General features: G+C 35.4%; 2 protein-coding genes across 2 annotated transcripts; both read right to left on the bottom strand.

The window, feature by feature from the left end:
- Window positions 1-3,329: 3,329 nt before the first annotated feature.
- Window positions 3,330-10,433, bottom strand: LOC133300149 (probable mannitol dehydrogenase). The gene is made up of 2 exons (XM_061499648.1): window positions 10,316-10,433; window positions 3,330-3,868 (listed from the first exon to the last, which is right to left on the bottom strand). The coding sequence occupies exons 1-2, from the start codon at window positions 10,431-10,433 to the stop codon at window positions 3,330-3,332; spliced, it is 657 nt and encodes a 218-aa protein (XP_061355632.1).
- Window positions 10,434-15,063: 4,630 nt separating this feature from the next.
- Window positions 15,064-18,387, bottom strand: LOC133300155 (uncharacterized). Its single transcript, XM_061499655.1, has 4 exons — window positions 18,024-18,387; window positions 17,517-17,749; window positions 16,274-16,381; window positions 15,064-15,376 (listed from the first exon to the last, which is right to left on the bottom strand). The coding sequence occupies exons 1-4, from the start codon at window positions 18,217-18,219 to the stop codon at window positions 15,254-15,256; spliced, it is 660 nt and encodes a 219-aa protein (XP_061355639.1). The 5' UTR covers window positions 18,220-18,387; the 3' UTR covers window positions 15,064-15,253.
- Between the last annotated feature and the right edge of the window lie 1,288 nt (window positions 18,388-19,675).

Raw genomic sequence — 19,675 nt, 5'->3', positions numbered from 1 at the left:
TGAAAACTATCAGAAAAGAACGGGGTTATAAAAACAGAGACTGTTAAGTACATAAAATGAAATGTTATATAGTATACAATCAATATTTTTTTAATTAATTTTGTGTCAATAATTTTTTACGTTATTAGGTATTAAATACATTAGGAAAAGTTCTATATTTTGAACGAAATATTCTTTTCTTTTTTTGGTAACATGAATGAAATATTCTAATTTCTAATACTACATTCAATTACAAATCCAATATTAAATATTTTTACTTTTTCATTTAATCCCTTTTAAGGCTCCTACTTTTATTATTTTAGAGAATATAACATTTCAAGCAACTAAGTTTGCTATAGTGGTGAGGGGCTTGAGTAGTTTATATTAAGAGTAAATACTTTTTTTAGTCCTCAGTAAATTTTACGATGTTCGCTTTAGTCTTTAGCAAATAAAAAGGTCCATCGTGGTCCCTAAGAAATTCAAAATGGATCCATGTAGTTGAAATCGTAGTCCCTCACAAATTCAAAAAAAATCCATATTAGTCCCTCAAAAGGACTAAAATGGGTCCATTTTGAATTTTTTAGGGACCACGATGAACCTTTTTATTTGCTAGGAACTAAAGCGAGCATCGTGAAATTTGCTGAGGACCAAAAAAAATATTTACTTTTTGTTGAGATATATAGTTCAAATGTGGAGTTTATAAGGCCTTGGGCACTCCCACCCTTTGAGCTAGCTTTTGGGGTGGTGTATCCCAAGGTTCTTTACATGGTATCAGAGCCTCGCCGCCCACCACTTTCTCTTTTGGAGTTTTTTAGCACAGGTAGGCTGGGCCTGTTGCATTGTCCACTCTTAAAGTCCAATGAGCTCTTGTGTAAGGGGGCGTGTTGAGATATATAGTCCAAATGTGGAGTTTATAAGGCCTTGGACACTTTCACCCTTTGAGCTAGCTTTTGGAGTGGTGTATCCCAAGATTCTTTACACTTTTATATTAAATTATGTGTTTATATAAAAAAGAGAATATAACATCTCTCAAAAGACCGTGATGTTAATACAACTTAGGTAAACGAGTTGTCATTGGATCTAGGATTATTTCTCGTAGGGAGCGAAAAATCTTATATCAAAATAATGCAAAAACCAAAACTTCAAAAGCATAAAAAACAAATAAACTAGAAATTCACATTAAACTTGTTGAGTTTAAGCACTTTGCATAACTTGAAAATTCCATCTTATATTTAGTGTCGTAGCCTTTGAGGAAATTTTGCAGGATTCCAATCGTAAAGCTTAAGTGTGTTTGGTACAAGAGAAATTTTTTGGTGACCGGGAATTATGATTAAAGGGAATTCAGTAGAAATTGAGTTTACTTGGAATCTTACGAAAGATGTGTTTGGTTCGCCAAAATATTACCGGGAATATTGGGTAAAAATTACTGATTCCATATTTGGTTTAGAACGAAATATGACTTGGAATATGAGGTTATTTTACAAAAATAACCCCAAAACTATTTTTACTTTTGTAATTGATAGATTGGGTCTAGATTTTTATGTGTATTGGGGTATTTTTGTCTCAAAATTTATTGTTGTGCTTTCCTTTTACTTGGTATTCTGATTGGTATTCCGAATTACCATATTATTTTTGGTAATCTGAATAGTGACTTTTCTTTATAAATCAAATTACCGGTAATCCTTGGATATCCGGGAATCGTAAGTTATTCCTTCTACCAAACGTGGTAATTACATTTACCAAAGAAGGATTACCGGTAATCCTCACCAAAAACTTGAACCAAACACCCCCTAAAAGAAATCCAATATGTTTGGCACTATAACTGAAAGCAAACACCAACCATAATTTCTTGCATGCATATGAAAATAATACACCGTCCACTCCAACGGTTTAATCAGGATCAAGATTACAAATTAGATCGATCCAATTAATAAATTATGTAAGTGAACTAATATTGAATCAGTAGTTATTTATAACCCATGATACAATGGGTACCGATTTTTAAAATTTTATGTAAATCATTTGCAGTCTTAAATTTTTATAAATTAATTATATGACTTGATATTTTTTTTGAATACTTGAACACATGACCTAATACAAATTATTCAAATTTCTCGTACTAGTATCCTATTATATTTATTATATAAATGCAATAGGAGAGAAAAAAATAATGGTGCAGATAAGACTTTTAATATACCCATGTCGACTAGTAGTATTATTAAGATATATAATATAGGATAAAAAAAAAAATGGTGCAAGTAAGACTTCTACTACCCATCGTAATTGTAAACTAGAAGTTCTAACAAATTTGGGTCTGCAATATCATTTCTTTTTCCACCCAGTGTTTTTCGTGTGGCCCACATTTGTTGGAAATCGACAATCACACAGAATCGAGAAAACAGAAAAAGAGATAAGAGTAGAGAGATTGACACGATGATTTACCCTGGTTCACCCAATATAGGCTACGTCCAGCTTGTCTGTACTATATTTACCTCACCGCCACTCGTTACAAGTCTCTCGGTTTACAAGGCAAATATAAATAGGATTACAAGAAACCCTAACAGCAGCTATTCATGGGCCCAAGCCCAAACTGCTAAGAAAATTACAATAGAAACAGAGGCCTAAACATTACCCCAGTTGCCTTTCTGCTGACCCCGACAATTAGGGCCAACATCATCATGTGAAGTATGAGCCATACCCAACAGCATTCGATCCAAGCAAATTTGAATGTTGAGAAAAGAAAATGGGTTCTTTGCTAGTAGAATAGAAAGTCCCCATGTTCTCTCTACTAGAGCATAAGTCGTTCCTTGTTTTCCTCTCGTGCTTCTTGCTCCACCTGGTTCTCACATCACATGTGCCTTTAATTTTTCTTCTTCAAATTTTAGGGGGACGCAACCCACCCTAGCTCCCTGATTCCACCTCTGTAGAGTCTCCTGCTTGCACTCTCACTGGTCATTACTAGTGAAGTAAGAAAAACAGAGAGAAAATGCTTGTCATCAGAGGAATAAGTAGAACAGGGGACAAGGAGTATCCTAAAAACCTCACTCCTTTTATAATCGTAACGTGTATAGTTGCAGCCATAAATGGCTTGATCTTCCACTAGGCTTTTTGATCCTTATAATCCTTTATTAATAATTAATTACCAAATTGACCTTCATTATAAATTATTTCAAAAATTTAACCCTCTCAAAAAACATAACACCAATCTGTCCCTGTTTGACCGTTGACCACCAAGTCTATCCGGGTACACCCCTCCCTACTCGGGTATATTTTGAAATTTTTTGCCTACCTGGGTAAGGAGAGGTGTACCCGGGTATTGTTCTTGGCACCTAAGAAATTGCTTGAATTATTTACCCGGGTACGGAGAGGTGTACCCGGTACCCGGGTAAATTTCCATGGGGTTGCATCTGATCTTGGTCACGGCTTATCAGAAACGAGTCAACTCCCAGATGTTCTATTGCTTCCTCCTTTTTGTTGGGTGATGTACTGATTACTGTGACATTAGCCCCAAAAGCTTTGGCAAACTTAACAGCCATATGGCCTAGTCCACCGAGACCAACCACACCCACATGAAGACCAGGCTTGTCGAGTCCAAAATATCTAAGAGGGCTATACACTGAGATCCCAACACAAAGGAGAGGAGAAGCAGCATCAAGAGGTAAGCCATTAGGAATGCGAACCACAAAGTGCTCGTCTGCAACCATAGAGTCAGAGAAGCCTCCATATGTGGTGGTACCATCAATATATTTGGCACCAAATGCGGCTGTATATTGTGGGCAGTAATTTTCAAGATTGTCAGAACAGTTTTGACATGATTTGCAGGAATCAACCAACCCTCCAACACCAACCTTGTCCCCAACTTTGAACTTTTCTAATCTGCTTCCCACCTCTGTCCCCAACTTTTCAAATTGCTTGAATTATTGTTCTTGGCACCTATGTTGTGGTCAGCGTGTAAATCAAATCAGCCCCAGGGAATTTACCCGGGTACACTCCTCTGTACCCGGGTAAATAATTCAAACAATTTTTCAGGTGCCAAGAACAATACCCGGGTACACCCCTCCTTACCCGGGTAGGCAAAAAATTTCAAAATATACCCGAGTAGGGAGGGATGTACCCGGGTAGACTTGGTGGTCAACGGTCAAACATGGGCAGATTAGTGTTATGTTTTTTGAGGGGGTTAAATTTTTGAAATAGTTTATAATGAAGGTCAATTTGGTAATTAATTATTAATAAAAGGTTATAAGGGTCAAAAAGCCTCTTCCACTACGATATTGATCTACTGTAGACACATCATGTCGTGGGACTCAACACTTGAAAAAAAAACTGAAGGGATCCACCAATTTGTTTGTGCAGGAATGGGACAATTTCTCCGGCAATAGAAGAAACTATTCCCCCACACATATATATATATAGGATTAATTATTTGTCATGTTATTTGACCTTCTTTATTTAATTGATCGAAAATGAATATCATATTTTTCTTTTTATCTTTATCATCATTGACTGATTTTTGTATGGTTATAATTTCTCGAGTTGACAAATCCTTAGACTTGACATCCGATTAACCCACCCACCCACACACACACACATATATATATATGGATTAATGTTTCTCATGATATAGGAGATAATTTTATTTTTTACACACACATAAAAGTGTGTGGTGCTCATATGAGATCATGTGAAGAGAAGAGAGAGAAAAAAAACACGAATCTCACACAATTTTATGTGCTTATGTTGCATGAGACAAATTGTCTCACGCAACATGAGAAATTATATTCCCTATATATATAGGAAATAAGATATTGTGTTTATTTTTTGTCTTGCCTACTCTACGTACTTCTTTCAAATATTGTTAGATTAGAATTTCAAGATGAGAGAGGAATGATAAAGATTAATTGAGATTTTGATCTAACGGTGTTGGAGATAAATAAATAAAGTAGGTATGAAAAAAAAAGAAAAAATAATATCACATCCCTATATATAGCCTGAAAGTTCATACCTTCTTTTGAACCCTCTCAAATAATTCATTATATATCAATTGAGATGATAAATTTAAGATTACATCAACGCATTAGAAATATAAATTAGAAATTAAATAAATGTAAACTGACATTAACAGTTCGGCACTGGTCATAACCATTTTTATTTAGGATGACCATGTGATCTTTCTCTACTCAAATAGTTTGGTGCAACTTTAACCAATGGGTCTTCACTGGAAAGTGGGAGATGTACCTGCAAGACACTCTGACGCTCAAGTTAGATCCTGTTCAAGCAGATTTATTCATGTAGAGGAAGATGTATATCTTTTGGATTAACACATGTATTTATAGTGGAGCGATGACATGCTTGGGAGATGCCTTTCTTTATTGTGAAGGCCACCATCTCTCTTCATTGGTTCTTGTGGTAGGCTTTGTAATAAGCTTAGCAGAGGTGTCTTGGCGGTGAAGTTTGCTGAGATGTACCAGCAACTGTAGCAGTCTTTGTTGACTGAAGTCCTTGCTTAATGGTGAAGGCTTTGAATGTAGGCCTCGTATTAATATTTTAATCAGAAGCCCCTCAGCTTGTTGCTTATGCTAAGAGCATAAGTAGCGAGATGTAGAAGTTTGCGGGATAATTTGTCTGTTTATCAACCCGAAAGAGTCATTTCACTGTTCTTTTATTTTGCAGTCTGGTTTTGTATTCTGTTGTTGCTTGGGAGTTTCCATGATAAAACTTGTAACCTGCACCTTACATATACATTTCATAATACATATATTTGTGTACCTTTCTATATTGTACTCTTTTGGTTTCGATGCCGCTTTGCGAGATGTCTTGAAGATTTTGAATGTGATGCCACTTGTTTGAGTTTTAATGTTGCTTTGGGTGAGATGGCTGAAAGTCATTTGTGATCTCGTTGTTCTGAATTTGATGTCGCATACTTGATGTCGCTTTATTTGATATTGCGGTACTAACCTATGGTTCAAGCCTTGGGAGGCCAATATTCATTTCAGGGGAGATTCTTGCGAAATCAATTTTCTTTTCATGTCTCGCTTTTCATCATTCTTGGATTCATGAGCTCTGTTGCCTAAGTAGAATCTTTCACTTTTAGTTTATACAAGTAACTTCAATACTTGTTTCACATATCATTTAGCTCAATTCATTTCAAGCCTGCATCATTGCATTTATGTATGGTAATCACATAATTCATGTATGATATTCATTGTGTACCTTTCATTAATCTTGATGTCGCTTAGAGACATGTATGGAAGTCTTCATGTGATGTCGCTGATGCAAGTTTGATGTCGCAAATTTGATGCTACTTCGTTTGATATTTGCGGTATTGACCTAAGATTCACGCCTTAGGCATTGGTATAAGGCTATATACCAGATTTCCCTTTCAAACTTAAGGCTTTAACCTTCAAGGTTTTACCCTCAACTACTGGTACCAGGGTTCAGGTAACCTGTGTACCAGATTTTCTTCAAACTTAAGGTTTTACCGTTAAGCACTAGTATGAGGGTTCAGGTAGCCTGTATACCAGATTTACTTCATGCCTGATATGAGGGTTCAGGTGCCTGCATACCAGGTTTACTTCAAACCTAAGCTTAAGAGCTTTAGGCACTTTTAGCATATTTTAGACGAGGTTCATATCTCGCTTTTCTTTGAAACCTATATATGAGGCCTACATTCAAAGCCTTCACCATTAAGCAAGGACTTCAGTCAACAAAAGATGCTACAGTTACTGCTATATCTCAGCAAGTTCATCAGTAAACTTCACCGCCAAGACACCTTTGCAAAGCTTATCTCAAAGCTACTCATAAGAACCAATGAAGACAGATGGTTGCCTTCACCATGAAGAAAGGCATCTTCCAAGCTGGTCATCTCTTCACTATAAATACATATGTGTTAATCCAAAAGTACTTATCGTCTTCTACATGAATAAACCTACTTGAACCAAATTTGACTTGAACGTCTGAGTGTCTTGTAGATACACCCCCACCTGGTTCTAGTGAAGATCCATGAGTTAAAGGTGTACCAAATTATTTCTATAGAGGAATATCACATGGTCAGTTCAGATAAAAATAGTTCTAATTAGTTACAAAATTATAATTTAAAAATTATATACATAAATTAGATTAATAATAATTTTAATATATAGAAATATAAATTTAAAATTAAATGAACATAAAACGTAGATAATATTAATAATTATTTAATATTAATTAATTAATATATACATCAATAAGATCAATAATAATTATAACATGTATAAATATACACATAATAATGTTAATAATAAGTATATGCTGGGAACTTATTAATAAGTGAAAGCAAAGTGAAATACAGTTAAAAGAAATAAAAGTATCCGTTTGGAAATGATTGTTTTGAAGAATGACTTCAAAATAATAATAATTTTTTAGTTTTAAAAACTAAAAATGCAGAACAACTTAATGATGTTCTCAAAAGTTATTTATTTTTTATTTTTTATTTTGGAGATAGAAATTTTATAAATATGAAAATTTATTAATGACGCTTTTATAAATAAATTTAATTTCTTTTTAATTTTAAATTATTTTACAGTGTCAATATTATAATTATGAAATTTTATTAATGACTTTTTTTAATTAATAATTGTAATTTTTTTATAACGTTAAATCCCATTACATTCAAACAAGTTTTATTACTTTTTTACTCTTAAAATCCGTTTTTAAAATTTATATTGAAAATAATTTTTTTTTTAATAACATTTTGTAACATCCTCACTCTCAGTACCTTATATGTTAGTAGGATGAATAATAATAAATTCCTTTCTCTTTAGGAAGAGAATTTTTAGCCATCACTGTTCCCCCGCACTCCGGATTAGTCCCATAGCCGGCTCAAAGAGTCGAAGCTCGTGGGGATACCGAAGGGAGCCAACTCGTCTCAAAGAGATAATTAGGGTTGGGTAACTCAAAAAAAAAAAAAAGAGAATTTCTTTCTTACTTGCGCTAGTGATTTACTCTCTATTTTTTTTTTTTTTGATAACAATTTACTCTCTATTTTTAAACCCATGACTTCTCCGCTATTTATAGATAGTCTATGGAACATTTTTCCACATTCTAAATTATTCTTTATTTAATTAAGGGGATTTATTGCAACAAAAAAAAGGGGGGATTTATAATACGTGGAGACTTGAACCATATTTTATTCTAAGATGGCATTGGAATGTGTAGCCAATCCCATTAATTAAGGAGAAAATACTCCAAAAATAACATGTATAAATTTAAATTAAAGCTTAAATAAATATAAATGCCTAAACAATATTAATAACTACAAAATATAAATAAAAAGTTAAAGTGTCTTTTACGTAGGCTAAAGCATTATTTTAAAAATTTTGGGCAAAAATTTGTCGAGTTAAAACTAATTGCATAAGTATTTCTAAATTAACGCAATCAAACATGTCGCTTATATTGAAGAGAAACATGTCCTTATATTGAAGAGACTCGTGCCACATCAGTGCCACGTAGGCAATTTCGTTACCGCAAAATTTCGGAAGGCCATAACTTTTGACTCAGGTATCCAAATCAAATGATTTTTTTTTTGATTTCACATAACTTTTCGGGATCTACGCGATGACACCTCATTTGACATATTTTATCTCTCACAAATATAGTTTGAATTTGTAACAATTGTACCACAATCACAAGAGTGTTTAGGGCATGTTTGGTACATAGTATAGGATAAGGCTTGATACTATAAGATCTGATTAAATTTTAATACTATCAATACTATCCAGCATTTGACATGATATTGTATAAGATAATATCATCCAATGTTTGGTAATACACTATGTAATACTAGATAGGTTAAAAATAAATATTTTTGTCAAAAATACCTTTTAATAATGAAATTTACATAATTATTTCAAATATATCAGATGATATTATTTTTTATAGAAATATGTTGATCAGTGTGTCCAAAAAATATATTAAAAATAAAAATCTCTAATATTTTAAAAAATTATATATTGCAAAATTACTTTTTATTTTAATATACTAATATTAAAATAATATATTAATTCTTGAGAATTGCATTGGTTAATACATCACCCATTTATCAGACCTAATCCTACCCTCCTAGGCCTGATTAAGTTATAATCATTTTGATGTATAAAGGAATCCTACTGTATAAGCTTATACTATACGATGGTCACACCAAACAACTAAAAATGTCATCACGTATAGTATAAGCTTATATTATCAGGCCTTATACATCACACCAAGCAGGCCCTTAAATCCAAAAGATAGCACATGCGACAACTCATGGTGTTGGTTCGGAAAGAATTCAAGATCTTCTGGATTTAAATGATCCTGTAATTGTGATAAACAATGAACTGCCACATGTGCCATCATCTGGATTTAAACGATCTTGTGATTATGATACAATTGTTACAAATTTAAACTATGTGTGTAGGAGATAGATATGTCAAATGAGGTGTCATTGCGTAAATCTCGAAAAGTTATATGAAATCCAAAAAAAAAAAATCATCTGATTTGGATACCCGAATAAAAAATTATGACCTTTCGATATTTTACGGTAACAAAACTGCCTACATGACACTGAAGTGACACGAGTCCTGTCAATAACATTGAGAGGACTAGTCGCATGTACAAGTGACATGTTTGACTTTTACGTGACAATTCTTTTGTCCAAAAGTTTTAAAATGATGTTTTTCCCCTTTTACGTTTTATTAACTTTTTAATCCTTATTCAGTAAGAGAGTAAAAAATTAACTCTGAAGAGTGCCAAACCATAATCGTTCAACCACGTAAAGATAGTTTAAGGGATTATATTTTCTTATGCAATATAAGATAAGATATCTCATGTTACACTCACAAACTTAGGTGGGTCCCATTGCATAGAAAAAAGAGAAAAAGAATTTGAAGTGGGTCCTACGTCTTTTTGAGTGTGTAGGAGAGACTTATTGTCTCTTATCACATGAGACTAATATTTCCCATAGTTTAAACCCTTCATCGTTTGTCTAGCCTACGGACTTCATCCAGCACGATTTAACTTATCACTGGAAAATATAAAGAATTGAAAATATAAAGTGTTGTTGTACATAATATAGAAGTCCCACATTGAGTGTGTCTCTTTGTATAGTCCCACATTGAATGTGTCTCTTTGTATTCTTCAATTGGTTTGCTATATAATAGCACCAATGTTGTGTAGTTTAATATAACAAGGATTACAATGAATACCTCTTGTCTCTTGGTAATTAACATGGTATCTAGAGCTTAACAAGAGGAATCATAATCCGCGATTTTTCGGTGGACCATTGTCCGTTGAGTAATATTTTTTTTTTTTTTCCGGAAACCGTCACATCTGTCAGTTTCCGGCTTCCCTATTTTGTTTCCGACCTTGTCTGAGTACTGCCGCTGTCCAGAACCACCGTTGACCACCGTTTCCGGCGAATTTTCCGGCAAAACTCCCATCGATCTGACCGCCACAACAAGGCGGTCCTGTCTGTCCAACACCCATCTCCAACACCTAGGCCACGCGCCCACATGCGCGGGAGGAAGCTTCTGCCGTCCGCTTCATTGCAGCGGCGCGTGCAGCTCCGGCTGGACCTCCGACCACCACGGTTCAACTCGTCTTCTCCTTGCGCACCTGGATCTGTCCTCACTTTGTTGTTCTGACTTCGTTTCGGCTTCCGACAGTGTTTCTTTCTCTTGCTGGTTCCTATTCACGCGTGTTTCTTTGCTTTTGGTTGCTGTTTGCTTTTGTTTCAGGTGATCAATGGCTGATTTGTCACCCCACGATGCATCCAAGGGTTCTCAAAAGGCTGACCCGCCTATTGTTTCTAATTATATTAATGTTCCGCTGCACGTCGACAAGTTGGATGGCTCCAATTATGATTCTTGGGCTTCTGATCTCTGACTTTGGTTTGATGGACATGACTACACTGACCATCTCATTACTAAGGCTGAGTCCATCTCGGTAGATGTACGCCCTAATTGGAAAAAGGTTGATGCTCAGTTATGTAGCATTATCAAGTCTACCATCCACTCGTCCTTGAAGCAGATTTTTCGTGCTCACGTCACTTGTGAGTCTGTTTGGCGTCAGGCCAAGTCACTTTATACCAATGACACTCAGCGACTCTATGGGGTTTGTCAAAATTTGATCACTACTATTGCTGCTCAACAACTTGATGTCTCTATGTCTGCTTATTTGGGAAAAGTTCAGGGCCTCCTTCATGATTTCAATGAACTGTTGCTGCCTGCTACAGATCCTGCTAAAGAACTTGAGCAACGCAGCACGTTCTTCATGCTCATGGCTCTTTATGGTTTGCCCCTGCCATATTCTGTCAACCGAGATCAGATCTTGGGCCCTACTACTGTTCCATCCCTGGACTCTGTTTGGTCTACGTTGCTTCGCATTCCACCTAAGACTTTTATGGAGCCTGCAGTATCTGCTCCCTCTTCAATTGACCCATCTGCCCTTGTCTCCAAGGGTTTTGCACGTAGACGCAAACCCTCTACAAGACGCTTTCTCTGCACTCATTGCAAAAAGTCAGGCCATACTATTGATCGTTGCTGGGATCTTCACGGTCTCCCTCCTCGCTCCGCTCATTTTCTCAGACTACTGTTCCTGCCTCGGACTCTGCCTTGATTGCTGGATCACAGCCACCTCCTGGTACCACTGCCTCTAGTGCACACGCGGATAATTCTTTTGCTGGTGTTTCTCACTCGCCCTCTCTTGGTCCATGGATTCTCGATTCTGGTGCATCTGACCATATTTATGGTAATAAGTCTTTATTTACCTCTCTCTGTACGTCTGGTCCCCTGCCCAGTATCACTATGGCTAATGGGTCACTGGTTCAGTCCCAAGGGATTGACACTGTTCTCCTTTTTCCTTCTATTCCCATTGAGAATGTGCTTTATGTTCCCATTCTCCTTCAACCTTATTTCCATTAGTCGCTTGACTCAATCCCTTGACTGTATTATTTCTTTCACTAAAGAGTCTGTCATTTTGCAGGATCGGAGCTCGAGGAGGACACTTGGCGTCGGATCTGAGTCCAATGGCCTTTATCAACTTTCAACTTCTGTTCCAGTGTGCTCTGTTGTGGATTCTCCGCTTACTATCCACACTCAGCTGGGTCATCCAAATCTTGCTAAGCTCCAGAAGATGGTCCCACGTTTCTCAAATTTATCTAGTTTGTCTTGTGAGTCGTGTCAGTTAGGGAAGCACACTCGTAGTTCGTTTCCCGATCGTGTCAGTCGTCGGTCTTCGTCTCCTTTTGCTTTAGTTCATTCAGATATTTGGGGTCCTAGTCGTACCGTTTCCACTATGGGGTACAAATATTTTGTAACTTTCATTGATGATTATTCTCGATGTACTTGGTTATTTTTAATGAAAAATCGGTCTTAATTGTTTTCTATTTTTAACAAGTTCTTTAATGAAATCCTTACTCAATTTGGTGTTTCGATTCGCATTTTTCGAAGTGATAATGCTCGTGAATATTTGTCTCATCAGTTTTAAACCTTCTTTGCATCTCACGGCATCCTTCACCAGACATCATGTTCACACACCCCTCAACAGAATGGGGTTGCTGAACGCAAGAACCGTCACCTAATTGAGACTACTCAGACATTCTTGTTACATGGTCATATCCCATTCCAGTATTGGGGCAATGTTGTCCTCACAACTTGTTATCTCATTAATCGGATTCCTTCCTCCGTACTTCATAATCAGTTACCACATTCTGTGTTGTTTCCCCATCAACCTTTGTACCCACTCACTCCTCACATCTTTGGTTCTACTTGTTTTGTCCACAATCTCAGTCCTAGTCTTGACAAGTTATCTGCTAAGTCACATAAATGTATTTTCCTGGGTTACCCTCGCTCACAAAAGGGTTATCGATGTTATTCTCCTAGTCTTCGTCGTTACTTTGTCTCGGCGGATGTTACATTCTTTGAGTCTATTCCATTCTTTGACTCCTCCTCCCATCCCAGTGATTCTGTTGCTACTCAGCTACCTTCACCATCTCCTTCTTTAGATGTCACCGTCCCTGTTCCCACCCATGTTCCCCCCTCCAGGTCTATCATCGTCGGCAACGTCCCCCTGTTCCCCAGGACCCTGCCCCCCCGAGTCTGCCCTTATTGTTACTGAGGCTCCTGTGGACTCACTTCCGTCATCATCTCCTCCGGCAGCTCCGATCCTTCCGTCTGACATTGATGTGCCCATTGCACTCCAGAAAGGTACTCGTGATTCTCGTCCCCCTCCCAGGTATTTAATGAATTTGAGTTATCATCGTCTTTCACCATCCCATTTTGCTTGCCTTTCTTCTCTTTCTTCTGTATCTGTTCCTAAGACTACAGATGAGGCGTTATCACATTCTGGTTGGCGACATGCCATGATTGATGAGATGAGTGCACTTCAGAGTAGTGGTACCTGGGATCTGGTTCCCCTTCCCTCTGGGAAGTCTGTTGTTGGCTGTCGATGGATATACACGGTTAAAGTTGGTCCGGATGGTCAGGTGGACCGTCTTAAGGCCCGCTTGGTGGCTAAGGGTTATACTCAGATATTTGGCCTTGACTATGGTGACACATTTTCTCCCGTTGCGAAAATGACTTCTGTTCGCCTCTTTATTACTATGGCAGCCATTCATCACTGACCTATGTATCAGCTGGACATAAAGAATGCTTTCCTCCATGGTGATCTGCGGGAAGAGGTTTATATGGAGCAACCTCCTGGGTTTGTTGCTCAGGGGGAGTCTAACCTAGTTTGTCGTCTCCGAAGATCCTTGTATAGTCTAAAGCAGTCTCTCCGGGCTTGGTTTGGAAGGTTTAGCACTGTTGTACAACAGTTTGGCATGACTCGAAGTGAGGCTGATCACTCAGTCTTTTACAGACACTCTGATTCAGGTTCTATTTATTTGGTAGTATATGTTGATGATATCGTCATTACAGGTAATGATACTATGGCATAACTCAGTTAAAACAACATTTGTGCCATCATTTTCAAACAAAGGACCTTGGAAGACTCCGATATTTCTTAGGATAGAAGTGGCCCAATCCAAAGATGGCATTGTACTATCACAGAGAAAATATGCTATGGATATTCTTGAAGAAACAACATTGTTAAATGCTAAGCCCGTTGATACTCCTATGGATCCAAATGTCAAGCTTTTACCAAATCAGGGGGAGCTATTTTCTGATCCAAAAAGATATAGAAGATTGGTTGGGAAACTGAACTATCTCACAGTTACTCGACCAGACATTTCCTTTGCAGTCAGTGTAGTAAGTCAGTTCTTGAATTCTCCCTGTGAAGATCACTGGAATGCAGTAATCCGTATCCTCAAGTACATCAAGACTGCTCCTGGCAAAGGTCTTCTCTATGAAAACAAAGGTCATACCAGAGTTGTAGGATACTCAGATTCTGATTGGGCAGGTTCTCCTATTGATAGAAGATCCACTTCTGGGTATTGTGTATTCGTTGGAGATAACTTGATTTCCTGGAGAAGTAAGAAGCAAAGTGTAGTTGCTAGATCAAGTGCTGAAGCAGAATATCGCTCCATGGCCACAGCTACCTGTGAACTCATCTGGTTAAAACAGCTACTGAAGGAACTCAAGTTTGGAGACACTGGCCCAACATCTCTCATTTGTGATAATCAAGCTACTTTGCATATTGCTTCAAATCCAGTGTTTCATGAAAGGACTAAGCACATTGAGATAGATTGTCATTTCCTTAGGGAAAAGGTTCTCTCAGGAGATATAGTCACTCGTTTTGTCAACTCAAATGATCAATTAACTGATGTATTTACTAAGTCTTTGAGAGGACCTAGGATAGACCAGATATGTAACAAGCTTAGTGCATACGATCTATATGCTCCAGCTTGAGGGGGAGTGTTGTTGTACGTAGTATAGAAGTCCCACATTGAGTGTATCTCTTTGTATAGTCCCACATTGAGTGTGTCTCTTTATATTCTTCAATTGGTTTGCTATATAATAGCATCAATGTTATGTAGTTTAATATAACAAGGATTACAATGAATACCTCTTGTCTCTTGGTAATTAAGATAAAGAATTATAAGTAATGCTGCTTCTAATGGCTTTCATTTAGATATAAATTATGAGCACAATATATAGAAAAGGCAGGTAAAAAGAATTAAGTCAATGATGAACGCAAAATAGATAACAAGTTCACCCTGGGACGATATTTTACAAAGGAACTAAATCAATAGAAGCTAAGGAAACATAAATTTGATATATGTAACTAGATTTCTATGAGCTAAGTACATGTAATGTTGCCTTTAATTTAGCCGAGGTGCTATCTGAGACATCCTTTCATCTTCTAGGAGTGCATAAGGGTCCACATATTGTGGAGGTGATAAAGACATCTTGCTTGCGTCGTGGACAAAAGACGGTCCAAAATACTGCAACAGTGAACTTAAGGATCAAATCTAGCTCTCAAAAACATTAAAGGCATCAACCACTCTTATTATATATCCACTACAATCAGAAATCAATTTAAAAAACAGTGAGGCTTCAAGAACAAAAGCAGAGGTTAGTGCAAGACCAACATGCCATAATGAGAAAATTGTAAAGAACCAATTCAACTCAAAAACTTCAACTGTTGAGTTAGGCTATGCTAAGAAATACCACAAGAGAAAGTGGGGGCGGTAAGGATCGAACTCATAACACTAGGCTTTGATAGCATAAAAAAAATTAATTCAACTCAAAAACTTAAGTTATTGGGTGAGGCTACATTAATGATTTTATATATCTCTAATATGCTTTAAGAATTCATGCTATGTAAAGTTTGTTGCCTAGTATTAAATATAAAACCATGCGATAGACGGGAAGATCTAGCAAAGATCGTGAGCTTCAGGATTATTAAATGAAGTGGGTGCTCCCCAAGAATTAAATCAACAAAAACAATTGTACTCAGTAAATTGAGTTTTATCAGTTTACCAGACAACAGACACAAAATCCATGTATATGAAAGTTACAGCATTGCCTGTGAACTACAACTATTACAAGAGAGATTTTTATTTTTATTTTTAAAGGAAGCTGAAAATATATCCTATAGGTTCTAAATTGACGTAGTTTGCCAATTTGAGTGTTATGTTCTGTCCATCAAATTGTTATTCCTTTTAATAACAAGTTAATACTTGAAACTTGAAAGAAAAATCATGTTATCATTGTACATACAAGATGGCCAAGATACTATATGCATTGCTTAACATGCAAACAGTATAGTCTGATGGGACAAATAAAAAAATAAAAATAAAAATGTAAAAATAACATCAGTTGATAGGAAAAGAGCTTACAAAGTAGAGAGCAGAAAAAAATGCAACAGTTATGAGGATCAATGGTCCAAATCCCAAGAAGAATGTTCCTCCAATTGTCAACAGAACTTTAGCACGAGGTACCAAACCCTGAAATGGATAAATAAATAAGTGATTTTCGGTAATTTTACCCAAAAAAGAGTTCAATTAGATCTAAGCATCAAAGTTCACTTCAATATAATACATTATCAGTTCTGATTCAGAGGCATTTTATTGTGCAGAACAGGACAGATGTGATGTAGATTCTATCAGCGAAAAGACTCTTGATAAATTATGCAATGCTGCTATTGCTATCATATCATTCGTTAATATTCAACGCAAAAGAAAGTGCACCAATGTCTACGCTGGTCTGACAGAGAAAGGCAAATGCATACTCTGAACATCATGCAAATTTCTTAACGCATCATCTCTGTTATTATTGCCATAAAAAAACTTCAATAGCTTATTATTCTTTCTCATGTCAAGAAATAAGAATTACTTACTACAGAGCACTAGAGCAGAGAAGGTGCATACTTTAATTTGAAATTATTTAAAAGACTCCAACTCAATCTCTCAGCAAAGCTATTTATGAAGAGACAAGAAATATTGTTTGTTAGAATTTAACTTATGAAATCTTATTTATATCTCAAATAATGAAAGTAGAATAATTAATAGGAAATCTAATGAGACACGAACTTCATTTTGAAAAATATTTAAGATTCTAGCAAGTTCCTTATAGAAACCATCTGAACTTTCAAGTTTGAAACATCAGACCAAGATATGAAGTCTCAAGTGTTCATGTTACTATTTGAAGTTCACAACAGCCAGATCAAGTTTGCTGATTTGAATTATAACAAAAAATTCATAGCACTAAAAATTGTCAGCGAAAAAGGGTACTGATATCACTCATTAATGAAAATATGAAATTAGACCAATTATTTCCACACTTGACGACACATAAAAGATAAAATAGTATAGAATGTTTTGGGATTGATGTTGAAACCCCACCCTTGTTGCCATTTATAACTGAATTTCTTTTCTTTTTTTCTCATTTATTCATCCTTCCTATCTTTCTTTGTCCTCCCCACCTCCACTCTCTTGTTTCTTACTAACAAAAAAAATTGAATTAGTATTTTTTATTCACGTTGAAACACCCTAGGAGCAGTACAAACAATGGAACACATGATGCACTAATGTAAACAAACTACTGGCAACAAAACCTTTAAATGTAAAAAAATGAACCAACCTCAAGACCTTCACTGTTCAGTGCCATAGATCGCTCCCTCTGATTGTCTAGACTCCTCTCAACATTAGTTGAGACAGCATTTCTGTTTGAGAAACCTCCTCTATCTTCTTCATTTACATAAACCTCTTCATCAAGTCCATAGTTGCTTTGCTTGTAATCCTCGAGCAAAGATGTTGGGGTCATACCCCTCCTCTTCAGTTCCTTCATGAATAATGACTCGGGAGGCTCTTCTCCTGAAAATACAATAGTAGTGGTATGAAGCTACCAAAAAGGTAAATTTAGTCACTTGTTCTCTTTAATCAGTTCAAGATATTTAAAAGTTTTATAATCTGCAGAGAAAACAGAGTGAATATCACAAATACCTATCAACACAGGGATTATTATTTCAAATAAACAACAATTCTTACTAAAGCAACAATTGCAAAGCAAAAATTATTACAATTCTGTAGAAACAATTATTCTTCTCATTAAATGACACCAAGTAAAAAAGAAAAGAAAAAAACTTGCCATTGTTTTGGTTCTGGGTATCTTGAGCTCCACAGCAAACCATGAACAAAGTAGAAGACTTGGAAACGGTGAAAGTTTGCAACTTTCCGATCCTTTTATGGAAATAGTAGTGTGGGGGATTGTTCCGCGTGGATTTTCTGGGAAAATTGGATTGGGAAAGGGAAAGTTGGGAGAGGGTGGGTCTCAAGGAAGCCATAACTAACACACCAAACTCGAAAGAGAGAGAGAGAGAGAGAGACCCAAATGGACGAAACGGGTTTGGTGGCAGAGAAAGGCTTCAAAAGGCTTATTCTTCTACAGAAGCAAGCAAGTGGAGCAGAGCCTCCTGCACCTCAAGAACCTTCAAGACGAATAATATTTGCCTTATTTTTAATTTCCGAATTCAAGGGTAATTATGTTATTTAAGATGGGATAGGATATTAATATTATCAGATAATGTTATTACTAATAAGTTACAATCAACTGTTATTTTTTATTGGGTTAATAATTAATTAATAAATTTGATTTGTGGAAATAATAATAACAATATTTTATTTCATTTAATATATTTAAAGTTTTCATAACACATTTAGTTTAATTTTTTATTTTAGTAAGAATATATATAAAATTAGCATAAATTTTTTATTGTATTTAAATCGTAAATATATTTTATGTAATTTAAATTTGTATATAATTAATGGGCAAAAAATTTATCTTTTAAACGAAAATAAAAGAAAGACACAAATTAATATTTTTTATTTAAAATTTAAATTAAAAAAAACACATATACTTTCTTCTTCCATGATTTATATTACTTGTATCTTTTTTCACTTAAAATGGCATAACTCTACTTCTTTTAAGTTTTCTTAATTTATTCCCTGATCGAGGCAGAAAATTAATTCTTTCGAAGCGTAGAGATCACCGAAGTAAGTTTTGTCTTTACCAATAAGTCTTTTTCACATACACAATCAAGAATTGAACCCTGTTAATATGCTTTAAAAGGATAAGCATCAGCTTACCAATAAAAAAGAGAGGATAAACATCAAACCCATAATTAATTATTGATATTTCGTTTCTTTCATAAAAATTGAAGGATCTCTTTGATTAATCAAGAGTGTGTCTTGCCAATACGTTAGAGTTTAATTTCATTCTCAGTAACTGCTTCGGCTGTCAATCTTGCAATCGTGTCTGCCTCAATTTTCGCTTGTCACAAATTTTTCGATTTCTTTGTAGTTCTCCATAAATTAGACGTGAGTAAATACAATATTCTTCTTGCTAAGATTTTAAAATAAATATAGTATTTTAACTCTCAGAATCGAATTATTCTAAAAGGGAAAATTAATACACAATATCAGGATTATTTGTGTTATTATTAATTTATGAATTCAACCATAATTATGTTATTTAAGATATTAATAGGTTTTCTTATTTTTAGAGATTTTATTTTTAATAAAATATTTAGTTTAAGGAAATTTATACTCTAACTAAAATTTATCAAATTATTGTTATTATTTTTGAGTTATAAATATCTTTTTTTTTTGTTGGTACATAGTTATAAATATCTTTTAAATACTTTAAATATCTTTTGTGGGTACATAGTTATAAATATTTTGTTTCCATCGGAAATTATGTGAAACTTAAATTAATATTCCAGCTTTAAATTTTTTATCAGG

Source organism: Gastrolobium bilobum, unplaced genomic scaffold (assembly GCF_033153095.1).
Source record: "Gastrolobium bilobum isolate Gb01-03AN ecotype WA unplaced genomic scaffold, APGP_CSIRO_Gbil_v1 utg60503, whole genome shotgun sequence".
NCBI lineage: Eukaryota > Viridiplantae > Streptophyta > Magnoliopsida > Fabales > Fabaceae > Gastrolobium > Gastrolobium bilobum.
This window is presented reverse-complemented; position numbering and strand designations above follow the sequence as displayed.